At 43.3% G+C, this 18,306-nt stretch overlaps 1 protein-coding gene and 1 non-coding gene across 2 annotated transcripts; both read right to left on the bottom strand.

Moving 5' to 3' along the window:
* Positions 1-8,722: 8,722 nt before the first annotated feature.
* TRNAE-UUC (transfer RNA glutamic acid (anticodon UUC)) lies at positions 8,723-8,795 on the bottom strand. Its single transcript has one exon. It is a non-coding gene; the product is annotated as a tRNA-Glu (tRNA).
* A 3,614-nt stretch (positions 8,796-12,409) lies between these two features.
* ODF4 (outer dense fiber of sperm tails 4) lies at positions 12,410-18,090 on the bottom strand. The gene is made up of 5 exons (XM_061140752.1): positions 17,672-18,090; positions 14,257-14,426; positions 13,791-13,925; positions 13,359-13,597; positions 12,410-12,421 (listed from the first exon to the last, which is right to left on the bottom strand). The coding sequence occupies exons 1-5, from the start codon at positions 18,088-18,090 to the stop codon at positions 12,410-12,412; spliced, it is 975 nt and encodes a 324-aa protein (XP_060996735.1).
* Positions 18,091-18,306: the final 216 nt, after the last annotated feature.

Raw genomic sequence — 18,306 nt, 5'->3', positions numbered from 1 at the left:
ATATACTTGGTTACATAAAAATTTTAAATATTTATGAAAAATAATGCCTTTTAAAAATTGAGAAAAAGTAAATGACAGGCTGGGAGAAAACATTTGCAACACCTAAAACAGACATAAGGTACTGTCAACTGAAAAAAAAAAAAATGACCTAAAAGTTGAGAATTATGTTTTTATTGAGCAGACTTACTGAGGGCTTAAGCTCCAGGCTACAGTCTCCCTTAAAACTCTGAGGGACTCTTCCAAAGAGGTGAAGGAGGAGCCAGGATATAAAGGAGTTTTTGCAAAAAAGAAACCACAAATAAATAAAAGGTAGTTGAACATCAAAAGATTAGTGTCAATTAGAGAAAAAACAGATCTCTCAAATTAATGGACTTAGCACTTTTCTGTGTATAGAAAGATGCAAGAGTCTGGGCTTATTGAAATTATTCTCTTGATATGCATCTTAACTAGGAAGCAGTATCCTGTTTTTCTCCATCCTAAATCTCAGGGTGTACAGTCGTGGGCGGCTGCAGTGGCTGATGATGTGATGGCAACGACATCCTTTGTTTACTGATATGGCAGGGGACATTCTTTGTCCACAGTGCCTAATTTTTAAAGGGGTGCTTGCAAGTTAACAATGAGAAGAGCAACCAGTAGGAAAGGAGCAGGGGTTAATGGTGGGCGGAAAACAAACAGCTGTACCCTGGTGCAACTGTGGTGGGATGGAAGCAAGTCAGACTTGTCATCCAATCAGGGCTGTCCATTCAAATGGAACAGATTCAAGTGTGAGCATTTTGTTTCTCCTGCCATGCATGTGGGAGAAGAGGCAAATGTCTAGTGATGCTGTCTTGTTTAAACAGAAACCTGACTGATAAGGAAGTCCAGTAGTGGTCGTGTTCTATATGGAACAGCAGTATTCATTTCCAGGGGCTGTCATAACCCACTGGGTGGCACAGAAATTTGTTATGTCACAGTTCTGGGGTCACATGTCTGAGATCAAGATGTCATCAGGGTTGATTCCCTCTGATGGCTTGGGGGAGAATCTCTTCTGGTGGCCTCAGATGTTCCTTGGCTTGTAGGTGACAGTCCCTCTATGTCTTCTCGTTGTCTTCCCTCTGTGTGTTTCTGTCTCTGGGTCCAAATGTGCCCTTAGCATAGTAGATTAGGGCCCATCCTCAATGACCTCACTTTAACTTGATCATCTGCAGAGACCCTATTTCCAAATAAGGTCACATTCACAGGTATGGGGTGGAGGGATTAGGACTTCAGCTTCTTTGGGGTGACACAGTAAGTTCAACCCATATAGCATCAGCTAAGAGATGCAGGTTCGATCCCTGGATGGGAAAGATTCCCTGGAGAAGGGAATGGCTACCCAATCCAGTATTCTTGCCTGGGAAATCCCATGAACAGAAGAGCTTGGCAGGCTACCGTCCACAGGATCAAAGTCAGACCTGACTGAGCCACTAAACAACAATCAGAATGACAGATTTTGTTTGTTTGTTTGTTTTTGTTTTCTTGGGTTTTTTTGGTCACACGACGTATAGGATCTTAGGTTTTTTTCCAACCAGGGATCGAACCTATGCCCCCTGTAGTGGGAGCACAGACTCTCAACCACTGGACCACCAGGGAAGCCCCAGAATGACAGTTTTTTAGGAGGTAGTTCTTAAGGATGTATGGAAACAATGTCCAAAGCCTTAGAATGCTGCTCCCCCGACCCCATTCAAATAACACAGGCAGTTTTACTTGAACAGAAAACTGAAGAAATGAGTACCAGTTACATTCTTACAAATCTTCAATATCAATTCTTGAGAAAGATCTTAATTTAATACCTTGTCCAGCTAGATTATTTGGGTTAGTTTTCTTGTTTGTTTTTTGACGGAACCCTAACCCCTGGACTGCCAGGGAAGTCCCCTTGGCTTCGTCTTATAATACAGAAAAGTGTCTCTCCCTCTACACACACAGGAGGAAGGGAATGTTGCCATATCTTCCTGCGGCTCCTTTTGTTCATTATTAAGACTTGCATTTTTTAAGGCTAATCTCTGGAATTCCATTATGAGGCCTCCAGAACTCAATTTTACCAGGAAAAATAAATGAAGAATGGGCTAAAGATGATTCAACATAACAGTCAAGTAAGGTGGTAGTGGTTTAGTTGCTCAGTCGTGTCTGACTTGCAACCCCATGAACTGTAGCCTGCCAGGGTCTTCTGTCCATGGGATTCTCCAGGCAAGAATACTGGAATGGGTTGCCATTTCTTTCTCCTGGGGATCTTCCTGACCCAGGCATCGAACCCAGGTCTCCTGCATTGAAGGCAGATTCTTTACCATCTGAGCTACAAGTGGCGGAGTGAAGTAAAGATCTGTAGCATTTCCCGCCCCCCACAGACTCAAGCATGTAAACTTGATATGTAACTTTGAAGGAGTCCCTTGAGCTTCAAGCTCACCGGTAAATTGGGATGATAATCCAATTGTGATCAGGTTTGTGAGAGAGGATGGGCATGGGGGAGGGGCTTGTTCTCCATCCAGTTTAGGGAATTTTCACAGAGTTGAGTCTCACTCAGAATGACCAGTCAAACTAAAGCAAGTCCCTTCCTCAAAAAAAAAAAAAAAAAGATTTGGAGGCAGGAAAGCAGCCAATGTGGGCAAGTCCCATCCAGGTCTGTGTTGGACTGGGCCCTCCCTCCCAGTCTCTGCCACCCATGTGCCCACAAAGGTTCAGTGCCCTCTGTTCACATGCCCACCCGCATTCCAAGCCACAGGCTGGTCCTGGAGCCCTGGGTCAGGATACACTCAGCCCTTCAAGGTTGAGCACCCCTTGGTTCTCTTCCTGCTCCTGGGGTGGTTCTGGAGTGGAGTGGAGAGAGCAACTCTGGTTTTGAAATACGCTTTGCTGTGGTCAGAACACTTAACAAAGTGTGTTAAGTGATCCTACCCCTTAACAAACTTGAAGTGCATTGTTGATTGTAGACAGAAAGTTGTATAGCTAATGTCTAGGATTTAATCATCTTGCATAGTCAAAACTTTATACCCCTTGAATGGTAGCTCCCCATTTCCCCCTCCCCCCAACCCCTGGCAACCACCATTCTATCTCTGCTTTTGTATGTTTGACTGTTTTATGTTTTGGGGTTTTTGGGCCGTGCTATGAGCATGTGGTGATGGCAGCCATGAAATTAAAAGACACTTACTCCTTGGAGGGAAAGTTATGACCAACCTAGACAGCATGTGAAAAAGCAAAGACATCACTATGTCAACAAAGGTCCGTCTAGTCAAGGCTATGGTTTTTCCAGTGGTCATGTATGAATGTGAGAGTTGGACTATAAAGAATGCTGAGCACTGAAGAATTGATGCTTTTGAACTGTGATGTTGGAGAAGACTCTTGAGAGTCCCTTGGACTGCGAGGAGATCCAACCAGTCCATCCTAAAGATCAGTCCTGGGTGTTCATTGGAAGGACTGATTTTGAAGCTGAAACTCCAATACTTTGGCCACCTGATGTGAAGAGCTGACTCATTGGAAAAGACCCTGATGCTGGGAAAGATTGAGGGCAGGAGGAGAAGAGGACAACAGAGGATGAGATGGTTGGATGGCATCACCGACTCAATGGACATGGGTTTGGATGGACTCTGGGAGTGGGTGATGGACAGGGAGGCCTGGCATGCTGTGGTTCATGGGGTCGCAAAGAGTTGGACACGACTGAGCGACTGAACTGAACTGATGAGCATGTGGTATCTTAGTTCCCTAACCAGGGATCGAACCCGAACCCCCTGCATTGCAAAGAACCCACACCCCTGCCTTGCAGAGCTTATTCTTAAACACTGAACCCTTAGGGAAGTCCTAAGGGACTGCAATACACCAGGCCTCCCTGTCCATTGCCAACTCCTGGAGTTTACTGAAACTCATGTCCATTGAGTTGGTGATGCCATCCGACCATCTCATCCTCTGTCGTCCCCTTCTCCTCCTGCCTTCAATCTTTCCCAGCATCAGGGTCTTTTCAAGTGAGTCAGTTCTTCACATCAGGTGGCCAAAGTATTGGAGTTTCAGCTTCAGCATCAGTCCTTCCAATGAATATTCAGGACTGATTTCCTTTAGGATGGACTGGTTGGATCTCCTTGCTGTCCAAAGGACTCTCAAGAGTCTTCTCCAACACCACAATTCAAAAGCATCAGTTCTTCGACACTCAGCTTTCTTTATAGTCCAACTCTCACATCCATACATGACTAGTGGAAAAACCATAGCCTTGACTAGACGGACCTTTGTTGGCAAAGTAATGTCCCTGCTTTTTCATATGCTGTCTAGATTGATCACAGCTTTTCTACCAAGGAGCAAAAGTCTTTTAATTTCATGGCTGAAGTCACCATCTGCAGTGATTTTGGAGCCCAAGAAAATGAAATCTGTCACTGTTTCCACTGTTTCCCCATCTATTTGCCATGAAGTGATGGGCCCAGATGCCATGATCTTAGTTTTCTGAATGTTGAGTTTTAAGTCAACATTTTCACTCTCCTCTTTAACTTTCATCAAGAGGCTCTTTAGCTCTTCTTCGCTTTCTGCCATAAGGGTGTTGTCATCTGGGTATCTGAGGTTATTGATATTTCTCCCGGCAATCTTGATTCCAGCTTGTGCTTCCTCCAGCCCAGCATTTCTCATGATGTACTCTGCGTATAAGTTAAATAAGCAGGGTGACAGTATACAGCCTTGATGTACTCCTTTTCCTATTTGGAACCAGTCTGTTGTTCCATGTCCAGTTCTAACTGTTGCTTCCTGACTGGCATACAGGTTTCTCAAGAGGCAGGTCAGGTGGTCTGGTATTCCCATCTCTTTCAGAATTTTCCACAGTTTATTGTGATCCACACAGTCAAAGGCTTTGGCATAATCAATAAAGCAGAAGTAGATGTTTTTCTGGAACTCTCTTGCTTTTCTGATGATCCAACAGATGTTGGCAATTTGATCTCTGGTTCCTCTGCCTTTTCTAAATCCAGCTTGAACATCTGGAAGTTCATATTTTGCATATTAACCCCTTATCAGATATATGGTTTGCAAATATAATATTTTGAGAGAAGATGGGAGACTCAGATTGATGCTTTAGTGACTATTTTCTACTTACAACTTTGTCAAAGCTAGCCTTATATTTCGGAGACGGCAATGGCACCCCACTCCAGTACTCTTGCCTGGAAAATCCCGTAGACGGAGGCGGTTGGTAGGCTGCAGTCCATGGGATCGCTAAGAGTCGGACACGACTGAGCAACTTCACTTTCACTTTTCACTTTTGTGCATTGGAGAAGGAAATGGCAACCCACTCCAGTGTTCTTGCCTGGAGAATCCCAGGGATGGGGGAGCCTGGTGGGCTGCTGTCTATGGGGTTGCACAGAGTCAGACACAACTGAAGTGACTTAGCAGCAGCTGGAGCAGCAGCCTTATATTGTGGAATAGAATCTGCTTTTTTTTTCAGCTCTAGCGGAAGAAGAAACATTTTCTTTTGTTATTTCTGAGACGCTTTTCCCAGTAGTTTTTTGAGGCTACACACTGGAATGTCATTAGTTGGCACTGAGACCAGAAGGGGGAGGTGTCTGAGAAGCTCAGCTTTAAACTCTTGCTTCCAGTTTATTCTGCAGGCTTTCTGGACATGTGTGCCACTGACAATTAAAGCATGGTTCACCAAGGTGAGCTTCAACACTAAGGTAACTTCAACCAGTTACCTCTGCACAGTTATTTTAACCTTTTCAGATTTGGTGGCTTTGGGTTGTGGAATATTGAGGAGAAAGGTTTTATGGGGAGAGGAGCTGTTTTTGAATGTGTGATTTACACATCTTTCCTTTGTAGAATTTTTATAGAAATTGACTTGAAACCTGAGCTACCTTGAAATGTAAAAATAAGAACCCTCTGTTGTTCAAAAGTTAGCCAACGCAGAATAGGTTTGTCCCCAGAATCTTCTCCTGAATTTTGTTCAGAAGTCTGTTTCTTTGAATTAGTGAAATTGGTTTCTGTTTTCGGTTCCTAGTTCCACTTGATTGCTGTTATCTTGGCACTACTCTTTGTTTACCCAAGTTCTGACATTTTTACCCCAGAATTAATTACCCCAGATGGTCTGCGCTGCTGTGTTTTCCAAGCAAACAAAGTGAGCAGGAAATATGAATTTCCTGAGCCAGCTGGCTTTCTGCTTTAATATGAGGCTTTGCCTTTTACAAGCGTGTTTATCTTATGTCTAATTTTCTTATTTATAATTAACTATATATATAATATGTTTTATTTATATACACACATACACACACACACACACACACACACACACACACACACATGCGCAAGTATATAGGTTAGATCTAATTCTATTTTCTCTTTTTTCCCTTTTGAAATTGGGTCCTGATATTCTGCCTTTTGCTTCCCCAAGGCTCCTTTGTAGAATCTTCCTGTTCTATTCAATTTGAACTTCTGCATCCTTTCTGTCGAGGAGCTCCTTGCTCAGAATAACTTCTCCACACCTGGAACTTTGGTCTAGGATTTCTTTTCACTTTTAGACACTTCCCTCGTCACGACTAGCAGATGGGGTCTTATCAGCTTTCCTCCTTGGGTTTTGCACAGCCAGGTCATCTAGTGACCAGATGTTTGCCTCTCTCCCCTCCCCCCATGCCCTTTCAGCACTGAATATACAGTTCTTTGGAGGATGTCACGCCCTCGCTAGACCTTTCTCCTGGTGCAGTGACAGGAATCCTGGAAATGGCTGCCTTGAATGCAGGGGCCACTAAGATCGTGCCTCAACACTTTACCCAGATCACCAGTAATAACCCACCAGCCTCCCAGCCCTGAAACACTGCCTCTGCCGTGAGTGGAGTGGAGGGAGGCAGTACTGATGCCTGGAAGCAGCCACCCTTCCTCCTCTCCAGACGCAGGTACTCCCTGTATCAGGAAGAGAGCCTCCTGGAAACTGATCAATCTTGGCTTTCCCTCTTTCTTCTCTCCTCACCCACCCGCTTCTCTAGTCCATCACTTTCATTCATTCATTGTACACTTATAAACACCAACTATGTGCCAGGCAGTGTGCTAGATTACCATCAAGTCAGCAGTCACGGTAGAGAGTGCTAAATGCTGAAATAGGGCACAAAGCAAAGGTTTGTTTTTTGCTTTTTTTTTTTTTTAATATTATTGTTGTTCAGTTGCTAAGTCATATCTGACTCTTTGCAACCCCATGGAATGTAGCACACCAGGCTTCCCTGTCCTTCACTATTTCCCTGAGTTTGCTCAAACTCACGTCCATTGTTGGTGATGCTGTCTAACCATCTCATCCTCTACTGCCCCCTTCCCCTTTTGCCTTCAATCTTTCCCAGCATCCAGGTCTTTTCCAATAATTTGTTTATTTACTTTTGGCTGTGCTGGGTCTTCGTTGCTGCACAGGCTTTCCTCTGTTTGTAGTGAGAGAAGGCCTCTCTTTAGTTGCAGTATGCAAGCTTCTCATTGCTTTGTCTTCTCTTGTTGCTGAGCACGGGCATCCTGGATCAGGGATCAAACCCGTGTCTCCTGTGTTGGCAGGCAGATTCTTTAGCGCTGAGCCATCAGGGAAGCCAGTTAATTTTATATTTTGATCGTACCAGGTGGCATGCAGGATCTTAGCTCCCGGACCAGAAAGCAAACCTGCCTCCCTGCAGTGGAAGTGTGGAGTCTTAACCATTGGACCACCATCAAAGTCCCAGTAAAGACTTACAAGTCTGTAAAAGGAAGGTCGGTGAGGGAGCCACACAAAAGTCACTTCAGCTGAATTTTGACGGATTGTTTGCAGTTCAGCAGTGAAGTCTCCATTCTGCCTCAGTTGCATCAGAGGACTTCTAGCAGGGGAAGTAGACTTGGTCAGATCCTCAGTAGAAAACCGTGGCAGACACCACCTTAAGGTTGTGATCACATAAACATCCCAGTGTGGGTACTGGTACTGGTGCCTCTTGATATGATGCACTGAGAACACAGCAACATTTCTGTGACATTTCTACCAAAAATGTGTCACCTGAATGTAATTATAAAGACAAATGGGACTAACCCAAATGGAGGGGTATCCTACAAAATAGCTGATCAATGTTAGGAAGGCATTGAAAGACTGAGAAACTCTTCCAGTTAAAGTGGGTGAAAGAAATGTGGCAAATGAATACAATGCATGATCCAGGATTTTCTTTTATAGTGGACATCACAGGGACAGTTGGCAAAATCTGAATATTATTTGAAACTTATATTATGATATCAGTGTGAATTTCCTGATCTTGAGACTTGCACTGTGTTTATGGAAAGCAAGGTGTGGTTATGCACCTTGTTTTTAAGAACTAGACACTGAAGTATTCGGAGGTAAAGGGGCATCATGTCTGCAACTTAATTTCAAACAGTAGAGGAAAAATAAAGGGTGCAGAGGGGGAGAGAGGGGAGGAGAGAGAGAGGGAGGGAGGGAAGAAAGAAGAGATACAAAGCAAATGTAGTAATATTAATATTTGGGGAAATCTGGGTGAAGAATATAAAGGAATTCTTTGTACTGTCCTTGCAACTTTTGTACTGTTCTTGCAACTTTTCTGTAAATTTGAAATTATGTCTCCCCCACCCACCAATTTTTTAATTCTCAGAGTCCTAGTAAGAGGGCAGACAACTTTGCCTTCCTGTGACTAGTCCTTAGGCCTGGGGACCTATGAACATGAGGATACAGGGCAGTAACTCTTGGGCTTGCAGAAGCAGGATTCCATGCAAACAGTCTTTTTTTTCTTTTCACTTGTGTGTGGAATCTTAGTTCCCTGACCAGGGCTTGAACCCAGGACCGTGACAGTGAAAGTACCAGGTCCTAACCACTGGACCACCAGGGAATTCCCTCCATTCACCCACTGATGGACATTTAGTTTGCTTCCAATTTTTGGCAATTATAAATAAAGTTGCTATAATTAAATGCAAGTTGGTGTATGGGCATTAGTTTTCAGTTCATTTGGGTAAATACCCAGGCGTTGTAACTGCAGGATCATATGGTAACAGTACATTTAGTTTGTTAAGAAATTTTCAAGCTGTCTTCCGAAGTGGTTGTACCATTCTGCTTTCCCACCAACAATGAAGGAGAGTTCCTGTTACTCCACAACACTGCCAACATTTGATACTGTGGAAATTACCATGTGACCCAGAAATTCCACTATTTACGTTCCCTAGAAGACTGAAAACATTATGTATGAAAACTTACATATTCATGTTTATAGCAAAATTATGCATGAGAGCCCAAAGTCCCAAATGTCCATCAGCTTACAAATGGATAAATAAAATATAGCATATCCACGCAGTGGAATATTATTCATCCATAAACCAGAATGAAGTAGTGACATACTTTATAATATGAACAAACCTTGAAAGCATTATGCTAAATAAAAGGAGCCAGACTCAGAAGGTCACATATTGTATGATTTCATTTAACTGAATTGCCCAGAATAGGCAATCCATAGAAAGTAGATTAGTAGTTGCCAGGGACTGGGTGGGGAAAGCAGAGTGATTTGAGTGGTAAAAATGTTCCGGAATTGAATAGTTGTGATGGTTGCACAACATAAATATACTAAAACTACCAACTTGTACACGTTTAAATGGTAAATTTTATGGTATATGGATTTTATCTTTAAAAAAATAATAAAAAGAACCATGGAGACTCGCTCCTGGGCAGAGATAGGCTGAGTCCTAATCAAGGAGATTTCAACATTTTCCCAGCTGGATTTCAGAACTGCTATGAACCAGTGACTCCTGTGTGCCTCTCATATCCCTCCTTTTTATTTTTAAATTTTCATTTTATTTATTCTTTTCAGCTGCACGTTGCAGCATGTGGAATCTTAGTTCCCCTACCAGGGATCGAACCCTTGCCCCCTGCAGTGGGAGCAAGGAGTCTTAGCCAATGGACCACCAAGGAAGTCCCTTGTGTCCCTCCTTTTTAAACGGTAATGTGTACCATGGTTATCCTTTGACTGTCCCACCCTTGTATCCTGGGTGTGCAGGGGATGATCACTTGTCTCTTTAGCTCACAGGTGTTCAGGGGATGTACCTAGGGAATTACATCCAAAGAGCCTCATCTATACTTGGACTTGATTTAGATGTCGTGTTGGTTTCTAGGACTGCCATAACAAAGGACCAAATACTGGGTGGTTTAAACAACAGAGATTTATTTTCTCACACTTCTGGAGACTAGAGCCAAGATCAAGTTATGCTTAGGTTTGGTTTCTTCTGAGATCTTCCTACTTGGTTTGCTGGTGGTCACCTTCTCTGTGTCTTCATGTGGTCTTTCTTCTATACATACACAACCCTGATGTCTCTATTCCTAGTCTCATAAGGATACCAGTCAGTTCGTGTAGGGCCCACCGTATAACCTCATTTTAATTTAATCACCTCTTTAAAGACCCTGTCTCCAAGCGTAGTCACTTTCTGAGGTACTGAGAATTAAGGCTTTAACACATGAATTTGGGGGGAAACAAAACTCAGTCCCTAACAGCAGGCAAATGTATTGCAAAATTCTGAACATTCATATTTTCCTGATGCCTCACCAGGTGACCAGGTAACCAGGTGTACCAGTGGGGTCTAGTTGGTTTAGTTCCTGCCACAAGTTCCTCTTCTGGGCCTCCCCTCTCTGTGGACCTAGTGACACTCAAATGCACCAGTAAATCCCCTTATGCCTTTTGCTTGTGGACTCCACCCTGACCCCAGTAATGACATTTGCCCCCAGGTCCTCACACTCTCTCTCTCAGCTGTCCATCTGCTCGCTTGAGCCTGTTCCCAAGGTGTTCTCCCCATGTGTCATGCCATGTCCCCCTCTTCTAGGACCTCTAATTTATTTTTTTTTAATATTTGGGTTTTGTTGTTGTTGTTGTTGCACTGGGTCTTAGTTGCAGCATGTGAAATCTAGTTCCCTGACCCAAGAATTGAACCCAGGCCCCCTGCATTGGGAGCATGGAGTCTTAGCCGCTGGGCCACCAGAGAATGTCCCATAGGGGCCTCTAATTTCTTTTGCCTCTCAAGTGGCGTTGCCACAGCCAAGTTGGAACAGTTCTTAAAGATCTCACAAGGGGGACTTAACTCCATCATTTATAACACAGCAAGATTCTAAAGTTCCAGCTGACTGATGCTGGAATTGGATGAGACTTTGGGGGGCCTTGGGATAGGTGAGCATATTTTGCTTGTGGAGGGAATGCAAACAATGTATGACCAGAAGGCAGACTCTGGTGACTTTAAAATATACCCACAAATTCTCTCTCTTTTTAAAATTTGGGCACACTATGTGGCATATGGGATCTCTGTTCCCCAACCAGGGATCTAACCAGTGCCACCTGCAGTGGAGGCATGGAGTCGTAACTACTGGACCACCAGGGAAGTTACCCCACAAATTCTTGATACTCTTTCCCTCAATAGGTAGATCCTAACTCCCCTCCCCTTGAGTGTGGGGTGAACCTAGTGACTTGCTTCCAACCAATAGAACTATGATGGAAGTGACAGAGGATTTCTCCCAAGACTAGGTCATAAAAGGCACTGGAGCTTCCTCCTTGTTGCTCTCTTCAATGGCTCTCTGTGGGGGTAGCTAGCCCTGAAGTAGCGGATGAAGAAGCCCTTGTGGGGAGAAACTGAGGCTTCCTGCCAGCAGCCCTACCAGTGAACCATATTAGAAGTGGATCCTCCAGCCCCAGTCAAGCCTTCAGGTGACATCAGCAGACTTCAGATGACTCATCTGACATCCTGACTGTCACTTCATGAGAGAACCTGAGCAAGAACAATTCAGCTAAGTTGCTCCCAGGTTCCTGACCCCAGAAACCTGCGTGATAATAAATATTTATTAAGTGGCTAAATATGGGGGAATTTGTTACCCATCAATAAATAATATACCAAGTCTCTATCAAAAGAGGAAAATTATATATAGACTGGAATAGTGGCTCCCTTATTTATTTAGGTTACCTGCCTAGCCTCTGTAGGCACTTGAGTGTATGACTCCTACAGAATTACAGAATCACTTTCTCTAATTAGATTTTATCTATTTCTAAGGCAGTGGTCATGACACACCTATGTTTTGTGTCCCTTCCCCAGGATGACTGATTCAATAAATCCTCCCACAAACCCTTGCTATTTACCCGTGGGAGGAGCATAAGGAGGACACTGAGTAGGGGTTTGTGGGATGTCTGTTCTGCCTAATTGTCAAGACGCTGCATTAGGTTCTTTGTTCAGAATATTTGCTTGAAGCTAGGTTAGAAATTCCACAGCTGCTAGTCAGGTAGGGTAAAGATAGGAATCTTTTTTAAAAAGCTCAAATAAAATAGATATCAGGCATATATATTAGGTTGAAATCATATGAAATTAGAAGTTAATTTTAACTGCTGAAACAGCAATATCATCTGGTTCAATAATAACACTTATTTTTTTTTAACATATCCAATCCACTCACAATTTGTCCCTGCACTCCTCCAGCTTGCTGGCATCAGGGCTCTAGCTGGAGGGATATAACGTGATACGGATCAGTCATACAAGGCCAGCAAAGTGCAAGATACCCAAATCCCAATAGTCTCGGCCAGCACTGCCTAAACCAGAGGCCACGTGTCTCTGTGAGCCTGGGTTTATAGCACACATGTGTAACTTGTCTTTTGACCACAGGGCCTGATCCTACTGTTTTCCTGTCTTGCTCTCTGTCAGTCCTGTTGTTATAGAGTGGTGGGCATGGGAGATGGAGTAGGAAGCTGTAACAGCGAGAGAGTCAGGGAGGTGAAGTTAGGGGTGGTGGTGGAGGAGTTTCAGGTGGTGGAGGTGGAGGTGGTGGTCGAAGAGCTGATGAAGGTGGCGGTGGTACAGTTTGAGTTGATGCTGGTGGTACCCAGACACAGGGCTTTTTGAGTTCTCAGTCATCTGAGCTGGACACAGCAGGTGGGATTGCTGCTGGGGGCACAGCCATACCCTCTACTGTGCTCTCCTTGTTTAACCTGCTTCTTTACCCTTGCGTCATTTTGCTTTTGAACCCCTCACTGTGAGTAAACCATCAAGTTCAATAGTGATATCTCTCTCCTGATGACTCTCCAGCTACTAAGAACAAATGTTAGGGCAGAGGCAACAAAATTGAAAGAAGTTTAGCTCCCAGAGAGGTGTTTGCCTGTATACAAGTGTGCTTGTTGAGGGGAGAGATGGACAGGCTTGAGGACCAAAATGTGCTGAAAGGCCCCTTGGCAGAAAGAACTGGGAAACACACTTGTTCATTCTCCCTTCCTCTCCTTATTCAAGCTCTTGTCTTGTCTCAACAACTGCTGGACATGATAAATAAGAGACAATTTATTCTACATCATCTAAGCTGTAAGCAAGGCAGGAACAAGGACGAGGTGTGCAGAGCTGGCCTAAAGTCCTCCCTCTCCAATTCCTTGCAGTGATGAAGGCCAACCTACTTCAGGGTTTGGAGAGGGGAAGGATGAGGAGGCAGGTTCAGAGGAATAAACAGGACTTGGAGCCAGGGATGTCTTCTTTTGCTCAGGGTCCAGGACTTCCTCCTGGCTGACAGTTGTGTTGGAGGTAACCGGCTCACTCACAGATTCATGTTCGGAGCTGGAACTGCTGCTGCTGCTGCTGGCGGGATGGCTCAGAATCAGACACCAGAACTCTCCATGGTTGAAGTAGCAGAGGACTGCTGGGAAAGGACAAGGAGAAAGGGGAGAGGAAAGTCAGAGATTGGGAGGAACAAGTGGCAAACAAAGTGAGGCCAAGGGGAAGAAAAGTCCCTAAGAACCTATCCCTGGGGATTGACAGCCCTCTCCCTCCACACTTTCTCTGCCCTGACCCACCTATGTTCCCTGCTTCCCAGGGCCCTCTGGACCACTCACCACAGATGGCATACAGGATAAACACCAGCCAACCAATGAAGTAGCTCCAGCAGAGGGGGATTGATAAATTCTTTCTCAACTCGAAGAGCCAGACGTTAATAGGGAACAGTATGAGGGTGAAGAAAACTAAGAAGGCTAGGAGACAAAGGGGTGCAAGGGGGTCTTATTTTCACTCAAGAATTCCAAAAGCATTCTTCCTCATCTGCTGAACTACAGTCACAAACCACAACCCCCATCAGCGCACACAGAGCACGCGGTCCCAGAGGTTCATGGGAATCGACCTCTCCACCTCCACCCCACCAGCAACCAGCAATCGATGGAACTCAGTTCTCAGTCAAAAACTACTAGTTCTGTCCTCCTACCACCCACAAACCCAGACCCCACTCCCAAAGAAAGGAAGAGGAAGAAGTGCCAGGAAGATGTGGGTTAGGAGAAACTAAGGACCTTTTCCAGAGCTAGGGGGCACCTTCACAGAAGCTCATGACAGTCCCAATCCAGCCAAAAAAGGACAATTTCTGAAGACCAGGTATGTACGGCAGGTGCAACCAGATGGTGAGGATGATGCCCAGCCCCAAGGCCAGGCAGAAGGTAATCTTGGCCACCCCAAAAGCTGGGTGATTTGTCCACAGCTTAAAACTGTCTAGGGAAAATGAGAAAACAGGATGAACTAAAGATTCGCAAAAGACAAAATATAATCGAATAAGCAAATACAAGAAAACAACCAAACAAATGCACATTTGAGATAACAATAATAAAATATCACTTTCACCTATTAAATAGGCAAAGGTTCTTGATATGGAGATTGTGTGATAACCCCAACCATATGAAAACAAATGCCTCAAAGGGGAAGCTGGACAGACGACTTGAACTGCAGTTCTCAAAAAAATACAAATGTCCAATAAAAACATGAAACTCAACAATTAAAAAAAAAGGAACTCAACAATAAGAACTACAAATTAAATGTGATTTTTTTGGTTTATCAAATTAGCAAAGATCAAAACAAAATTGATCATATCTAGTGTAAGAAAGGATTTAGAGAAAAGAGGTGCTTTCACACACCATTGGTGGGTAGGATCTCTGAAGTGTGATCAGAGATGCTACCCAAATCTAAATTTTTAAGACCCATTGCCCCAGCAATACATCCTCTTGGAATTTATGTTAAGGAAACAATCCAAGATATGCATCAAAATTTATGTACAGAGATCTTCTTTCCAGAATTATTTATATGTCTGACAAGAGAGTTGTTAAGTTATATAAGGTACCCACACATTAGATTATTATGTGTTCATTAAAAACCATGATATGATAGATCATTGTCTCCGGATAGAATCTAAGGAGGGAACCTGGAAGGTGGAAGGTTCACTTTAATCTGTTGTGTTTTTTGAATTTTCACTGTGTTCATATACTATGTAATAAAGTAAATTTTTAACATAGATATTTATAGAATAATTATTTTATGATACAAATAATATGCTTACCACTGAAAAGTGGAGTTTACAACACTGAGCATGTAAAATGATTACAATTTTGAAAAATTAAAATACATATTTGTTAAAATAAAGCTGCATATATATTTATTTGTATTTATTTTATATAGATACACAAAAGACTGGAAGTTAACTGCAATTATATCTGTGTGAAGAAATTTTAGGTGATTTTTATTTTCTTTCTTAAACTTTCTGCATTCTAACAATAATTGTGCAACTTCTTAAATTTAAAAAATAATATATTCATGTGTTTAAAGTTAACAGTCATAACTTTAAAAAGAATATGAAAAAAATATGTATGTGTATAACTGAATCACTTTGCTATAGAGCAGAAATTAACGCAACATTGTAAATCAATTATACTTCGATAAAATAAAATTTTAAAAAATAAAGTCATTGCTGACAAAGTTACAATGAAACAGCCTCTTCGTACATTGTTAGTGGAAGCTTAAATTGTTTTCATACTTTTTGAAAGCAACATGGAAAATTTTATCAAAAAGCCTTATGATAATTATACTCTTTGATTCATTAAACCCACTTTAGGAAATCTATTCCAGAGATACTAAACACAGGAAAAACTTCATGATTAGCAAGCTTTGTTGATCCTTTTTTCTTAAGTATGTAACTGGAAATAAATTTGCCAAGAATAAATAAGATAGTCAAGTCACAATTAAAAAATCGATTAAGTTGAATAGTATAGTCTTAATATGGGGTGTTTATTATATCTCATACATTTTTAAATAATATAAAATAAGTAATAAAAATAATCTAAAGATATAAAATAGTTTATGAAGAATGAATATAACTATGTAAAAATTATTCAAAACGTGTTCAATTTTTTAAAAAAGAAGCCTGGAAAAAAAATGAGTGCTGAATAAACATCCAGTAGTGACTGTCTTTGAGTAACCTATAGAGCAAAAACTCATGTAGGTGCTTATGTTTTTGAGCCAGACACATCTGAGTTATAATTGTAAACCTGCCATTATTAGGTTGTTATGTATGAATTTGCTCAGGTGAAAAGAGGTAAAAAATTGGCCCCGTCTTGTGGTTCAGCCTAATAGCTTTATGATCTTGAGCAAGGTCACCTGAGTCTCAGTTTCCTCATCTGTAATATGAGGATAATTATCCCTAGCTCTTAGAGTTGATAGGGGATTAACTTAAGCAAATAGAATAAGGTTGCAAATAATGATAGCTTTTGTTGCCCCACATTTATTGGAATAAGGACGTATTACTTTCATGATGGGGCTTCCCTGGTGATTCAGTGGTAAAGAACCTGCCTGCTAATGCAGGAGACTGCCTGCAATGAAGGAGAGACAGGTTCGATCCCTAGGCTGGGAAGATCCTCTAGAGACAGAAATGGCAGCCCCTCCACCCCACCCACCCAGTATTCTTGCCTGGAAAATCCCTTGGACTGAGAAGCCTGGTGGGTTACAGTTCTTGGGGTCTCAAAAGTCAATCACGACTTAGCAACTAAAGCACCACCACTTTCATAATGGAAGTAAATAATGGCTGTGTAACTTTTTTTTTCTTAATGTGGAGCTTTTTTTTTTTTTAAGCTTTTTTTGAATTTGTTACAATATTGCTTCCATTTTCTGTTTTGATTTTTGGCTGCCAGGCATATGGGATCTTAGCTCCCACTGACCAGGGATGGTTCTTGCACCCCTGCATTGGAAGGCGAAGGCTTAACCACTGGACTGCCAGGGAAGTCCTCTACGGCTGTGTAATTTTTTTAATTAACATTAAAAAAATGTTAATAAGGTCAAGAAGTGAAATTCGGGGGTCAAAAGTTCTGGTTTTCCACAAATGTTGAGAAAGGTGACCCAAACCTGGGAGGGGAGGGGACAACAGAGGTAAAATTAACAAGACTAGGAAATGGAGTAGCTGCAGGAACTCTGGGAAGGAGGAAGGAGCAAGGTAACCAGAGGTGGAAACACAGATCTGGTCCAGAAGAGTAAAAGCCTGTGGCCGGGGAAGAACAGCGGTGGGAACGTGGGCCTGCGGAAGAGCATTCTGAGGACTCCTCAAGCTCTCCTCAAGCTCTGGGTCCGAAAGTCTTGAGGAAAGAAATTCCCAACCCCCTAGGGCTCTTCTCCCAGGATAATAGTGAATTGTGTCATTCATGAGTGATTCACAAACCCCCAGAGTCCAAGTCCCTCACAACATTTCTGTAAGCACAGACTTGACTGCGAGACTTCCCATAGGGGCAGGAGAAGTGGTTTGCCCAACTGAGGAGGAACAATGATCCCTGGGGGGGTCTCAGGGCCAGTAGAACCATTTTACTGATCAAAAAAAGTGGAGCTGACCAGAGGGAATGGCCAAGAATACTGGGGTGCAGAGGCCGAGGCCAAGGCAAGCAGGAGCCCCTGGGGTGGGATGAGGGAGTAAGGGTCTCACCTTTCCCATTCTGAGTTGGAACCGCTCTTGAATTTGTAGAAATGCAGGAGCCCCAGGGACATTATGTGAACTGACGTGTAGATTTTGGTGGTGACGTTCGTGGGCCAGTGCTGGTAGAAACGGATCCTCTCAAGGCACAGCCATTTCTTGGAGAAGACCATGACCACCAGCAGGATGAAGGCAAGCAGGCTGAGCTCTGAGGCCACCACCTGCGATATCCAGCGGGAGCTGTGTGTAATCCTGCACTGCAGGAGTAGCGGAGAAACCCTGTGGAGCTTCACGCTGTGGCCCTTAATCACCGGCCAGTTACTGTCAGGGGTGGAGACACAGTTCTGCACCCCTTCCTCTTGTCCCGGGCTCACCGCCACCCCATCCTGCTTTCCAGCCCTCCCAGCCCTTTCCAGGCTTCTGATGTTCATCACTTTCTCTTCCTGACCCAGGGAATTCATCCCTAATGTTCCCTGTCCCCATCTTGAGTACTCCCTGACTCTGCTTCTATCCTCCACCCCATCTCCCCCTTCCCTTGCCAGTGTCAGTTGTCCTTCATCATTTAAATGTTTTCATCAGGCAGAGCAGTGGCCACCACAGCACCTGGGGTCTGGAAAAGAACAACCCATTCAGCAGGAGAGGGCCCC

Source organism: Dama dama, chromosome 5 (assembly GCF_033118175.1).
Source record: "Dama dama isolate Ldn47 chromosome 5, ASM3311817v1, whole genome shotgun sequence".
Taxonomy (NCBI): Eukaryota; Metazoa; Chordata; class Mammalia; order Artiodactyla; family Cervidae; genus Dama; species Dama dama.
This window is presented reverse-complemented; position numbering and strand designations above follow the sequence as displayed.